The sequence below is a fragment of the Chelonia mydas genome, chromosome 24, assembly GCF_015237465.2.
Source record: "Chelonia mydas isolate rCheMyd1 chromosome 24, rCheMyd1.pri.v2, whole genome shotgun sequence".
NCBI lineage: Eukaryota > Metazoa > Chordata > Testudines > Cheloniidae > Chelonia > Chelonia mydas.
This window is the reverse complement of record NC_051264.2, coordinates 13,837,072-13,851,472: the sequence shown is the minus strand read 5'-3', so window position 1 is coordinate 13,851,472 and position 14,401 is coordinate 13,837,072. Positions and strand designations below refer to the sequence as shown.

At 50.2% G+C, this 14,401-nt stretch overlaps 1 protein-coding gene across 1 annotated transcript in view; it reads right to left on the bottom strand.

Moving 5' to 3' along the window:
• Nucleotides 1-11,223: 11,223 nt before the first annotated feature.
• The window catches only part of LOC102946282 (IgGFc-binding protein), a 30,939-nt gene continuing 27,761 nt past the window's right edge, over nt 11,224-14,401 (bottom strand). The window contains exon 13 of the mRNA XM_027834422.3: nt 11,224-13,379. Coding sequence (XP_027690223.2) covers nt 13,322-13,379 — 58 coding nt within the window. The 3' untranslated portion in view covers nt 11,224-13,321. The remainder of the gene's footprint in view (nt 13,380-14,401) is intronic.

The following is a 14,401-nucleotide window of genomic DNA, read 5'->3' as shown; positions in this document are numbered from 1 at the left end:
AATGCGCGGGGGGAGAGAGAGAGTAAAGGGGAAGGTGGAAAGCTGACAGGCAGAAGCCCGTTAGCAGAGACCAGCCTGCTTGCTTGCTAAAAGCTGTGTTCTGTCTTGTCATTGAACTGCCACAACTGGCGCCCAAACGTGGGGCCCTCAGCACTCACCTCGCCCGGCAAGGGTTTCAGACGCGTCACTCATCCGCTTCGTGGATCCCGGTGAGTATTTTTCATTGTGGTAAGTATGGGAAGCTCCCTCTCTGCTTTGCAAGTGCAACACCGCAATGAGCTACAGTATTTGCTGCGTAAGGCTCAGCATGACTGCCCCACTCGAGAACTCACTCTCCTGCTACAGGAGGTGAGTGCCCAATGCCCGTGGTACCCTGAAGCCGGAACCCTTAAGCTAGCGGACTGGGAGCGGTTGGGCCAGACATTGCACAAAGAGCCTCGGGCGCCCGTGCAGGCTTTACATGCCTGGCACCTCTGCCGCGACGTGATACAGCGTGTCGCCTCGGACAGGCCCTCCCTCTCGAGGCTGGTGCTCTCACCACTCCCGTCCACTCCTGCAGCCATCCCCCCTCCTGACGATGCGACACAGTGTGTCGCCTCGGAAATACCCTCTCCCGCGTCAACAGAGGGGCTGCCGATCCCGCCACCCCCGTCCATTCCTGCAACCATCCCTCCCCCTGCTTCGCCCCCAGTGCCTCTATTACCACCGCCTCCCTGGCCTTCCCCACCGGAGCCGGTGTGTGATTACCGTCCCCCCGTGGGGCCCCATGCTCCGGGGCCCCCCGGGGGGTCGTCTGCATCTGCTCAGGGGCTTTCGCTGGTGCAACAAATGGTTCACGCAGCGAGGACTCGCTCAGATCTTACAGCAGAGGAGCTGGCTGATCTGGTCTCAGTTTGTCCGGTGACCTGGCAGGACGATGGCCAGGGCAACCAGGTTGCAAACTGGGTCAGTTTGCCTTACTCGGTGATCACAGAGGTAAAGAAAGCGATTTGTGAGTTCGGCCTCACTAGTACGTATGTGCGTGGTCTCCTTGAAGGGCTAGGTAGTGGGTACACCCTGATCCCTGAAGACTGGAAGGCGCTGTTGCACATGATGCTGACACCTAGTCAGTATGTTATTTGGCTTAGTGAGTATCGGCAGATGGCGGAACGCCAAGCCCAGGTATATAGAGAGCAAGGTATCATTTATGAGCACTTGGCAGGGGAGGGCCAGTTTGCTACTGTTCAGCTGCAGTCTCAACTCCCTCAGGCTGTCTTCCCCATTATTTCCACCTGCGCCCAGCATGCTTTCCGGAAGGTCCCGGATTCAGGCAAGCCTACCAAAAGCTTTGCCAGTATCCGTCAGGGTGCATCAGAGTCCTTTATGGATTTTACCAACAGATTTCAGGAGGCTATCCTCCGACAGGTGGATAACCCTGCGGCAGCTCAGGAGATCCTGTTAAAAATGGCGGTTGAAAATGCGAACGAGGATTGCAGCCGTGCTCTCCAGGCAGCACAAGCCTCTGGAATTCTAGAGCTGTCGGACATGCTGCGGGTGTGCCAAAACATCGGAACCGAAGCACATAAAGCTGGAGTTCTGGCCGCCGCCCTGCGGAAAAGCGGGAAGGAGGGGAAGCGTTGTTACCGCTGTGGTAAGGAGGGTCACTTTCAGCGGGAGTGCCGCTCGTTGACAGCACCCACCCGCCCCTCAAAGAAGTGCCCCAAGTGTCGGAAGGGCTATCACTGGGCTAATCAGTGTCGTAGTGGGTCGGGAAACCGAACGACAGGTCCCCCCCGAACCCAGGGCCAAACGGGGGTGTTTCCCACTCACACAACTGTTCCTCTGCCTTAAAATCCGTAGACTCAATGAGGGCGGCGACTGCCGGAAGTGCAGGGCTTGATTTGATTATGCAGGAAGACGCTGATTTTCAGTTGCCAGGGGAGGTTTGCGCCATACCTACACAGGTGACGGGACCTCTCCCTGCCGGCTTTTTGGGTCTCGTTCTCCCTCGCTCACATGTCATCCCCGGGGTCATCGATGCCGATTACACCGGCATTATTAAGGTTCAGGTATGGACCCATCTTCCGCAGTCGCTCCCACGTGGACGGTCAATTGCACAATTGATTTTAGTCCCCTATCAGGTGCCAGCCACAGAGGATCAAACCCGGGGCGGAGGCGGCTTTGGATCGACGCTGGCTCAGTCGCCGTCTCACAACACGTCCTCTCCACTTGTTGCTCTGACAATGTCGGTCCGCCCCTCAAAACCTCAGTTAACACTTCTCTTAAATAATGTTCCTTTTTGCAGGGTTGGTGGACACTGGAGCTGACGTTACGGTGATTCGTGATCAGGACTGGCCGGTCGGTTGGCCAACAGTTCCTTCTAAAGAGTTGTGGGGGATCGGGGGTAGCAAACCCGGGCGCCAAAGTTTGTCTTGGGTCACGGTCTCTAAACCAGGAGGCCGTGCCCTTGCTACAATCCGCCCTTTTGTGCTCCCTGTCCACCTCAATATTTGGGGCCGTGATTTACTTACAAAGCTGGACATCACCCTCGATATTAATATATAATGGCCCAAAATCCTCCCTCACCCACCTTGCCATCCGCATTACCATTGGTATGGCAATCCTTAGAGCCCGTATGGATTGATCAGTGACCCCTCCCTCTAGAAAAGCTGAAAGCGCTTCATTCACTTGTACAACAATATTTGCATGCACAGCGCTTGGAGAGCTTTACTAGTCCTTGGAATTAGCTGCTGTTATTTTGGCCTTTCAACTTTTTGCTGATTGTCCCTTTAATTTGATCGTGGACACGCATTATGTTTATCAGGTAATTGATCATTTACCCCTTGCCCTCATTACCCCTCAGGTCGATGCGGACCTCCTTTGCCTGTTTCTGTCCTTACAGTATCTCCTCACCACTCGCAATTTCCCTTATTTTGTTGCTCATATTCGCAGTCATAGCCCTCTGCCTGGGCTACTCACTGAGGGCAATGCGCGCGCCGATCGCGCGTTACGTGGTCAGATAAATTCCCTTTTTTCTGACCCCATTGAAAGCCATTCCTTTTTTCATCAGTCTGCCTCTGTCTTGGCCCGACAGTTTCACATTCCTGCTGATCATGCACGTTCTATTGTTCGTTCCTGCCCCCACTGTGCCGCTGCTGCCCCTACCCTTTCTTATGCCGTTAACCCTAGAGGTACCGCAGCGAATCAGCTGTGGCAAATGGATAATGCCCCAGCCTATTGCTCCACAGCCCTCTCCACGTTTTGTGCCCAATGGGACGTCCGTCTCAAACACGGGATCCCTTATAATTCCACAGGCCAAGCTATTGTTGAACGTGCAAATCACACGCTAAAAACTTTGCTTGACAAACAATTAAAACAAGGGGAGCTGCGTCTCCGAATCTTAGGAGACATTCAGCAACAACTGCATATCCTTTTGTTTCCTTTAAATAATTTAACGCTGAACGCAGATCAGCAGACCCCCCCGGATCGGCATTTTCACAAGTCCGAGGTACTGGAAAGACCGCGTGTCTATTACCGTCAGCTGCCCGATCCGCAATGGTTGGGCCCAGTACCTTTAATTACTTGGGGTCGGGGATATGCTGCTGTGTCTCTCCCTGCAGGACTGTTGTGGGTTCCTGCCCGGTGTGTGCGACCGGCACTGAAACAGCATGGCGTGGCACCAGGAGCTGTCGAACCCCATACCGGAGTTTCAGCTAACCTTGGAGGAGAACGCGGTGCCTCCCGGGTCGACAACGGCGGGACGGAGACAGAGGAGATGTAGCGTCCCAAGCCAGCCCGTGACATGGGGAGCAGTGAAAGCATTGGTCGCTGCGGCTCAACGAAGACTGGCAGCAAACCAACAGCCAGAGACTCTTGAGACTTTGTTTGTGGCAATTCTCGCCCAAATCACTGCTAATTCTGTATTGATTGTGTGCCTTTTGTGCCTGCTATTCCCTGTAGGGGTTGGCTCGGGAGCACTTCCTCCGTTACGGGCCCGAATGACATATAACCTGTGGGAAAGATTGGCTTCAATAGCAAATGTTACCCACTTTTGTTTATCTGATTTTGTAGCAGCTGAAGAATTGTTAGGTACGTGCCTTATTCCAGTATGTCATCACCCTGAGGAAATTGGGAATGAGATGATGCTCGCCGCTTACTCGAACCTCTCTTCCCAGTACTCTAGCATGGCTAATTGGGGCCTGGCCAATTACACTTTACCTTCTTAAGCTTATTTTTTGCTGCTGCTGTGTACAAGGTATTCCCTTTTTGTTAAGGCTTTGTCGAGACCCGCCCTGGCAGGCTCCACGAGTTATGACCTTGTCTGTCCGGGAGTTAATTGGCTTGCAAAAGCAAATTGATGGCTACCATGAGATGGCAGAGCACAAATAAACAAAAAAGGAGGGGATGTAGGATTCATACAGGTTTATGCGCTTGGCAACATTCAGGGCACACCCAGAGTGTTGTGCTGGACTTGTGCACACACAGCTCCTTTCAAGGGCATCAACCTTGGAATCTCGCCCAGATGACATGAAGGAATGCGGTAGATAGAAATTGGTAAATAAGAATGTTAAACAAAGCCAGTGTATTCCTTTTATCTGTTGGAGAATGTAATGCGCGGGGGAAGAGAGAGAGTAAAGGGGAAGGTGGAAAGCTGACAGGCAGCAGCCCGTTAGCAGAGACCAGCCTGCTTGCTTGCTAAAAGCTGTGTTCTGTCTTGTCATTGAACCGCCATACAGCTGGAAGTGGCACAGATCTTTAGATGGTTGCCCAGCCCAGTCATAATATTTAGCACTTCTGTACTACGTTAGCTCTTCAAAATCACTGTACAAACATTAAACAAACTGCATCTAAAGACGGTCAGCTTTTGGATGACTAGGAGCTGACAAAACAGAGCTATTCCCTGTTGTGTTCTCTGCCCCCCTGAACAAAAAGACTACACTAAAAATCAACATCTTAAAAGAACCCTTAAGAATATTTCAGAAGAACAGTCCAACCATGGCTGCTGTGATGACACCCGTGTTACATCAGGTCTGGTGTTTGTTTAAGGCTGGTGTTCCCGTTTCGTTTGCAGGTGTAAATCAAGCAGACCTTGCTTTCCCGCCCCCCGCCCCTCTTAAAGTGCTCCAAGTTTAGGGGAGGAAAGTGAATGAGATTCTGCTTATACCAGATCTGAAAAAGCAGAAGGGACCAAAATCTATTCTTGTGCAAAAATCTGTTCTCCCTGAAGTCAATAAGGCTACACAGGTGTGACTGTCAGCAGGACTTGGCCTCTGTTCTCATTCCCTTCACGAATCACATCCGTGCTTATCCAACGTTTTCCACTCGGGGAAGAAGTTAGTTTGAGTTGAGGCAGAAAAATGAGGACTAACTTCAGATTTATTTAGCTTTAAGTTTTTGGAATGAAACTCAAAAGAAATCAAATGTGAGGTACTTTTATGGTGGATTGAACGGATAGAGAACCAGCAAATGGACAGAACCTGCCGTTAGCCTATTCAGCCAGTCTTTCTATCATAGACCGCTAAGAAGTAGATTTAAAATCCTTGCAGGAGGGGGGAGGGAGAAACCTAGAGCATTGTGTGTTGAGTTTCCTCCAGTGCTTTTGCAACCCCTTAAAAGTACAAAGATGCGTTGGCCCGTGGAACGAGGCTGAGCATAAGGAAAGAACTTGATGGCCTGTGCATCCCAGTACAGAAAAATACATCAAAGAAAAACACTGGATTACCTTGATTTTTAGTAGAGTTCAATGCAGTATTGAACGCAGTGCATCATAACTCTGAAGCCCCGCGATGGAAGGTTCTGTAAAAGTTAAAGGAGTGGTATCCAGAATGGGATGTTTTGTTTTGTTTTTCCTACAAATGTGTGGGAACTTGTTCCTTATACATGGGAGGGGCAATCGTTCTGGCTGGAGCTGGATAGAGTGTGTGCAGGTTCTGTGCAAGCTTCCCCCATCCTGCTCTGGTACTGCCCCTTCCTCCTACCATCCCTGCCCCACACCACAAAGGCACTCACCAGTTGTCCAGAAAGGGGACCCAGCACACATAGAAGAGGATGGTGATGGGCACTAGGACCCAGGAGGCAGCGTCCTGGAGCTGCCTGCCAGCCTCAGTGGAGGAGAAGGACAGAGGGAGCCTCTTCCCTCCCCAACAGCTAAGCAGAGCTCTGGAGAAATGGGGGGGGGGGGGCAATGCCTGCTCGGACGACACCCACGGCTGGCATGGGTTCCCGTGGTAAGTGGATCTTTAGCGTCGGGTCAGCAGGGCTAACCGGATCCCTGGCAGTGTGTTCCTGCAGCGCGGGAAGACGCAGCAAGCTGCTGGCTGGCTGGCTGCAGCTGAGCTCCTTCCCAGCCACAGGGGGCTGCTTTGCCTGAGCGCTCCAGCAAGGCTGCGTGAGCAAGCTCGCTCCCCGCCATCCCCTGGCCCTGGCCACGCCCTCTGCCTGACCAGTAGGGTCTAAAAAACAGGAGGGCCTAAGGCTATAGCCGTCTTAGCCTAATGGCTAATCTGGCCTGCGCATTGCAGTAACCTGGACTGGGCACGTGTGTTGAGGATGGACGCCACCAGAATGCCAAAACAGCTGCTGCATGGCGACCTGAAAGAGGGCAAACCGCACACGAGGAGGCCAGGAGACTTGCTTCCAGGACACACGGAAGCAGGACGTGAAACAGTGCGACATTGACAGCTGGGAGGTGTCAGCAACAGATAGGTCACACTACAAGCAGGGCCGGATTTACACCTTACGTGCCCCCAGGCAGTGTCTTCAGCACCCCCCGCCGCCCGCCTACAGCTGACCTTCATGTTTTCCGTAAAATATGAAATGAAAAGAAATAGAAACGATAATTTAGAACATAAGAATGGCCATACTGGGTCAGACCAAAGGTCCATCCAGCCCAGTATCCTGTCTACTGACAGCGGCCAATGCCAGGTGCCCCAGAGGGAGTGAACCTCACAGGTAATGATCAAGTGATCTCTCTCCTGCCATCCATCTCCACCCTCTGACAAACAGAGGCTAGGGACACCATTCCTTACCCATCCTGGCTAATAGCCATTAATGGACTTAACCTCCATGAATTTATCCAGTTCTCTTTTAAACCCTGTTATAGTCCTAGCCTTCACAACCTCCTCAGGCAAGGAATTCCACAGGTTGACTGTGCGCTGTGTGAAGAAGAACTTCCTTTTATTTGTTTGAAACCTGCTACCCATTAATTTCATTTGGTGGCCCCTAGTTCTTATATTATGGGAACAAGTAAATAACTTTTCCTTATTCACTTTCTCCACACCACTCATGATTTTATAGACCTCTATCATATTCCCCCTTAGTCTCCTCTTTTCCAAGCTGAAAAGTCCTAATCTCTTTAATCTCTCCTCATATGGGGACCCGTTCCAAACCCCTAATCATTTTAGTTGCCCTTTTCTGAACCTTTTCTAATGCCAGTATATCTTTTTTGAGATGAGGGGACCACATCTGTATGCAGTATTAGAGATGTGGGCGTACCATGGATTTAAATAAGGGCAATAAGATATTCTCTGTCTTATTCTCTATCCCTTTTTAAATTATTCCTAACATCCCATTTGCTTTTGTGACTGCTGCTGCACACTGCGTGGACGTCTTCAGAGAACTGTCCACGATGACTCCTGAGTTACCTCTAGTTACCTCTCTCCATTCTGAAAATGTACTATTTATTTCTACCCTTTGTTCCCTGTCTTTTAACCAGTTCTCAATCCATGAAACGATCTTCCCTCTTATCCCATGACAACTTAATTTACGTAAGAACCTTTGGTGAGGAACCTTGTCAAAGGCTTTCTGGAAATCTAAGTACACTATGTCCACTGGATCCCCCTTGTCCACGTTTGTTGACCCCCTCAAAGTACTCTAAGAGATTAGTAAGACGTGATTTCCCTTTACAGAAACCATGTTGACTTTTGCTCAACAATTTATGCTCTTCTATGTGCCTGACCATTTTATTCTTTACTATTGTTTCAGTTAATTTGCCCGGTACTGATGTTAGACTTACCGGTCTGAAATTGCCAGGATCACCACTAGAGCTAAAATAAATTTAAATAAATTTAAATATATATTCAATACAATAACAAAAATACATGTAATTAAAACAATCACATAGGTAGCAGATAGGTGCTACTTTATGGCACACGTTTATTCCTTCTGCTCCGCAAACACGCTGATGATACCCTTGCAGTCCATATCTTTTACATGTTCTCCTTCAGTAGTTAGAAGGGTCCAGGCTTCTGACCTTTGGGAGCACTGGGCTCAGGGCTCTAGAACCGGGGGCGGAGGGGGGGGGTTGGGGCTCAGGGCTTCAGCCTCTCGGCTCTTGTCATAAATATAAAGGGAAGGGTAAACCCCTTTAAAATCCCTCCTGGCCAGAGGAAAAATCCTCTCACCTGTAAAGGGTTAAGAAGCTAAAGGTAACCTCACTGGCACCTGACCAAAATGACCAATGAGGAGACAAGATACTTTCAAAAGCTGGGAGGAGGGAGAGAAACAAAGGGTCTGAGTCTGTCTGTACGCTGCTTTTGCCGGGGATAGAACAGGAATGGAGTCTTAGAACTTTTAGTAAGTAATCTAGCTAGGTATGTGTTAGATTATGATTTCTTTAAATGGCTGAGAAAAGAACTGTGCTGAATAGAATGACTATCCCTGTCTGTGTGTCTTTTTTGTAACTTAAGGTTTTGCCTAGAGGGATTCTCTATGTTTTGAATCTAATTACCCTGTAAAGTATCTACCATCCTGATTTTACAGAGGTGATTCCTTTACTTCTATTAAAAGTCTTCTTGTAAGAAAACTGAATGCTTTTTCATTGTTCTAAGATCCAAGGGTTTGGGTCTGTGGTCACCTATGCAAATTGGTGAGGATTTTTACCACACCTTTCCCAGGAAGTGGGGTGCAAGTGTTGGGAGGATTTTGGGGGGAAAGATGTGTCCAAACTACGTTTCCCAGTAAACCCAGTTAAAGTTTGATGGTGGCAGTGGAAATTCCAAGGGCAAAGGGTAAAATTAATTTGTACCTTGGGGAAGTTTTAACCTAAGCTGGTAAAAGTAAGCTTAGGAGGTTTTCATGCAGGTCCCCACATCTGTACCCTAGAGTTCAGAGTAGGGAAGGAAGCTTGACAGCTCTGTTCCCACTTTTAGCCCCATGGGGGGTGCCAGGGCTCAGGGCTTCAGCCCCGCAGCTCCGTTCCCGGCTTCAGGAGGTCACTGGGGCTCCGGGCTTTAGCTACGAGGGGAGTGCTAGTTTCAGCCCCAGTGCTTCCCCCATAGCTAAAGCCCCAAGCCCCGACACACCCCTCCCCCACTGAAACTGGGAGAGGAGCTGTGGGGAGCCCCAAGCCCTGGTGCCCCCCCAACCCCACCTTCTGGGCAGAAGCCAGGAACGGAGACATAGGGCTGAAGCCCTGAGCCCCGGAGCTCCCGAGGGACGGGGACACGCACACGCACACACACACACAGTGGCTGAAGTCTGTATGGTGTTGCTCGGAGTTACGGACATTTCAGAGTTATGGACAATCTCCATTCCCGAGGTGTCCGTAACTCTGAGGTTCTACTGTATTGTTGGGTTGTTTATAATTTTTAAAAGAAACTTACACTACCCACCTTTAACCATGTATGTATTAAGTTTTTAACTTTTAGGCACCCCTGAACGCTAGCGCCCCTAGGCAAGTGCCCACTGTGCCTAATTGGAAATCCGGCCCTGGCTACAAGCAGTAGTTTGCCATCTGGAGATTAACCTGTATGGATCTTGATTTGTATGCAGAGCTGTAGCCATGTGCTGGTGGTCCAGGATGTAAGAGAGACAAGGTGGGTGAGGTCATATACTTCTGTTGGTGAGCGAGACCAGCTTTCAAGCTTACACAGAGCTCTTCTGAGTGTCACAGTTAAATACAAGGTAGAACAGATTGTTTAGCCTAAGTTAACACTTATTTCAAGGGACCATTCAAGGTTAAGTGGCCTGTTAACACCCCCCAGTCCTGGGGAGTGGGAAGCTGGAGGGAAGGGGGTTAGCAAGTTACAGATTGTTGTACTAAGCCATAAATCCAGTGTCTCTGTTCAGTCCACGATTTTTTAGTGTCTAGCAGAGTTATGAATTTAAACCCCCAAGCTCGTCTTCTGAAGGTGTTGTGCAGGTTTCCTTTGAGGATGGGGACAGAGAGGTCAGATGTGGAGTGATGTCTTTGTGGAGTGCTTGGGGTGTTTTTGTCTTTTATCATTTTTCTGTGTGTGTTCATTCGAGAGCACAGTGATGGTCTGGTTTCACCCACACAGCTATTGTTGGGGCATTTAGTGCCCTGGATGAGGTACCCCATATGTTGTGATAAGGAAATGTATGTGGAGGGGTGGGGGAAAGGTGTGTTGTGGAGAGTGTTGATCATTGTAGCAGTGGGGATATACCTGCAGGTTTTACATCCGTCGTCCTGGTGGGGTCGGGTGCTGCTTTGAGCTGGCATGTCCTGTTCAGTGGGGAGTTTTCTTATGAGGATGAGCTTGGCAAAGCTGGGGGGCTGTTTGAAGGTCAGAAGAAGGGGTTCAAGGAAGATTTCTTTTAGGATGGGGTCCCCATCAAGTGTGGGTTGTAATCGTTTGATGATGATACCCCTTATGGGTTCCAGTGTGGGGTGGTAGGTGACAACTAGGGGTGTGTGATGGGAGGGGGTTTTATTTCTGTATTGAAGCAGGTTCTCTTGGGGTATCTGGTGGCCCATTCCAGGATGCAATCTACTAAGTAATTACAGAGTGGGGTGGGTGGAGGGAACCTAGTGCTGGGATAGCAGGGGCTGTGGGTCAGGATTGAGGGGCACCGGCAAAACTGTGGGGGGATTAGCTCAGGGCTGGGATAGCAGGGGGCTCCACACCAGGATTGAGGGGCATTGGCAATGGGGTCCCAGTGCCCTGGAGGGAGCAGGACTCTTTGCAGGGTAGGTTAAAACGATGTGGATTATGCCATCACATTTTCCTTTGGATTTGGGGTACAAGTTGACCCTCTTTCAGGGTATAGGAAGGAATTTCTGTCTTGGGACATTATGGGCAGCTGACCCCTTGCTCTGAAGCATTCCACACTGGCGCTGTCAGAGGCCTGATACCAAGCTAGATGGGCCCACGGGTCTGATCTGGCACAGTAAGGGGCACATCGGGTAGATGAGCCCATTGATCTCATCCAGAGCAGCAGGGATGGGGCAGGAGGGCCAGCCTGAGCTACGTAGCTGTGGAAAAAAACAACCAAACAGTGGCAAAAGTTTATAAAAACGTTTATTGCTTTATCCCCAAATCAGCAGGGCTGGCTGGAAATGGACAACGAGAAAGCAGCATTTCAACCGTTCAGGGTAGAATTTGCAAAGGAGCCACGGGGAAGCATGTCCCCACACCTGATTGTGCTGGGTGCTAATAGTATTTCAGTTAAGGGAAAAGGTGGACACAAGAACAAAGGGATATAAACTGGCCATCAGCAAGTTTAGGCTCGAAATTAGACAAAGGTTTCTAACTATCAGAAGAGAGAAGTTCTGGAACAGCCTCCCAAGGGGAGCAGTGGGGGCAAAAATCTGAACTGGTTTCAAGCCTGAGCTTGATAAGTTTATGGAGAGGATGGTGTGATGTACATGGCCCATGCTTGACTGCTATTACCAAATATCCCCAATGGCCAACGTTGGGACACTGCATGGGGAGGGCTCTGAGTTATTACAGAAAATTCTTTCCCAGGTGTCTGGCTGGTGGATCTTGCCAACATGCTCAGGGTCTAACCCAGGGGTGGGCAAACTTTTTGGCCCAAGGGCCACATCTGGGAATAGAAATTGTACGGCGGGCTATGAATACTCACAAAATTGGGGTTGGGGTGTGGGAGGGGGTGAGGGCTCTGGTTGAGGGTGTGGGATTCAGGGTGGGGTCAGAAATGAGGAGTTCAGGGTCCGGGAGGGGGCTCTGGCCTGGGGCGGAGGATGGGGTATTGGTGGGGGGGCTCTGGGGTGGGGCTGGGAATGAGGAGTTTGGGGTATAGGAGGGTGCTTTGGGCTGGAACCGAGGGGTTTGGAGGGCAGGAGGGGGATCAGGGCTGGGGCAGGGGGTAGGGGCGTGGGGGGAGGCTCAGGGGTGCAGGCTCCAGGCGGCACTTATCTTAGGCAGCTCCGGGAAGCAGCGGCATGTCCCTTCTCTGGCTCCTACACGGAGGCGCAGCCAGGCAGCGCTGCACGCCGTCCCATCTGCAGGCACCGCCTCTGCAGCTCCCATTGGCTGCGGTTCCTGGCCAATGGGAGATGCAGGCACAGCACTTGGGGCAGGGGTAGTGTGCCGAGTGGAGCCTCCAGGCTGCTGCCAACATTTAGGAGCCGGAGCGGGGGCCATATTAAAACGTCTGGTGGGCCGGATCTGGCCTGTGTGCTGCCATCTGCCCAGCCCTGGTCTAACTGATCACCATATTTAGGGTTGGGAAGGAATATGTCCCTATGTCAGATTGGCAGAGACCCTGGGGTTGTTTTGCTTTCCTCTGCAGCATGGGGCATGGGTCACTTGCTGGCTTAAACTAAATAGAGTAAACGGTAGGTTCTCTGCAACTTGAAGTCTTTAAATCATGATTTAAGGACATCAGTAACTCACAGGTTATGGGTCTACTGCAGGAGTTGGTGGATGAGATTCTGTGGCTTGCAATGTGCAGATCAGACTAGATGATCATGATGGTCCCTTCTGGCCTTAAAGTCTGTGAGCCTAACAGGGATGGGCAAAATTGATTTTTTTGGTTCATTTACAATTTTGAAAAGTCAGGGGGGGAAAACTGTTCCGGGTTGGACCAAAAATGCAACTTTTTGTCATTTTTGGCTCATTGAAAAGTTGAACAAAAACTGTTTGAGGTTCAAATGAACCATTTCATTTAAATTTTGACCTCTTTAAAATGCTTTGGGATCTTTAAAAAATAAAATAAAAGGAAATTTTGAAATTAAAATTGAAACATTTTATTTTGAAAACATCAAGACAAAGCCCTTTGTTTTTTTGCTTGGAATTTTTTCTTAATGAGCAATTTGGCAAAAATCTACACAAATTTGTGGAACGTTTTGGTGTCACCAATTCTGCAGTTTCGGCCAAAAAATTTCAAGCAACTCTATGCTGCTTTTGATAATTCAACCCTGACGGTAGACAGCTCTATACAATGCGTGTGTGCGTGTGCGTGTGTGCGTGTCTAGGCTGAGATATCCAAAGCTGGGAAAGTGGCGCGCCCAATTCCCTCACACAGCTGTGTACACATCAGCCCAGGGTTTCAGCCACACGCACGGCGCGGTGAGTCCCAGCTGTCTCCAGCCCTCTGTGTACTGGGAATTCCTGGGCCAAACCCACCCTGGCGCCGTCTAATGTGCAGGGACCAATGGAGCTTCCAGGTCAGCTCGCACGACGTTAGAAGCGTGGCTAGAAGAGAAAACATGTCCAGGCGTGAGCTGGGATGGACGCCCTGGCTGCCTCCTTGTAACAGAGTCCCTCTGTACATCCTCTGGGGACTCTCTTGGCCACCTAGACCACTCTGCTTCTCCCCACGCCCTACCCAGCTTGCCCCAGGAAGGGGAGGCAAAGCTTCTGGCACCGCTTCCCCACCCATCCCCAGGACTCTGAATCATAGAATCATAGAATCATAGAATATCAGGGTTGGAAGGGACCTCAGGAAGTCATCTAGTCCAACCCCCTGCTCAAAGCAGGGCCAATCCCCAATCAAATCATCCCAGCCAGGGCTTTGTCAAGCCTGACCTTAAAAACTTCCAAGGAAGGAGATTCTACCACCTCCCTAGGTAACGCATTCCAGTGTTTCACCACCCTCCTAGTGAAAAAGTTTTTCCTAATATCCAACCTAAACCTCCCCCACTGCAACTTGAGACCATTACTCCTTGTCCTGTCCTCTTCTACCACTGAGAATAGTCTAGAACCATCCTCTCTGGAACCACCTCTCAGGTAGTTGAAAGCAGCTATCAAATCCCCCCTCATTCTTCTCTTCTGAAGACTAAACAACCCCAGTTCCCTCAGCCTCTCCTCATAAGTCATGTGTTCCGGACCCCTAATCATTTTTGTTGCCCTTCGCTGGACTCTCTCCAATTTATCCACATCCTTCTTGTAGTGTGGGGCCCAAAACTGGACACAGTACTCCAGATGAGGCCTCACCAATGTCGAATAGAGGGGAACGATCACGTCCCTCGATCTGCTCGCTATGCCCCTACTTATACATCCCAAAATGCCACTGGCCTTCTTGGCAACAAGGGCACACTGCTGACTCATATCCAGCTTCTCGTCCACTGTAACCCCTAGGTCCTTTTCCGCAGAACTGCTGCCTAGCCATTCGGTCCCTAGTCTGTAGCTGTGCATTGGGTTCTTCCGTCCTAAGTGCAGGACCCTGCACTTATCCTTATTGAACCTCATCAGGTTTCTTTTGGCCCAATCCTCCA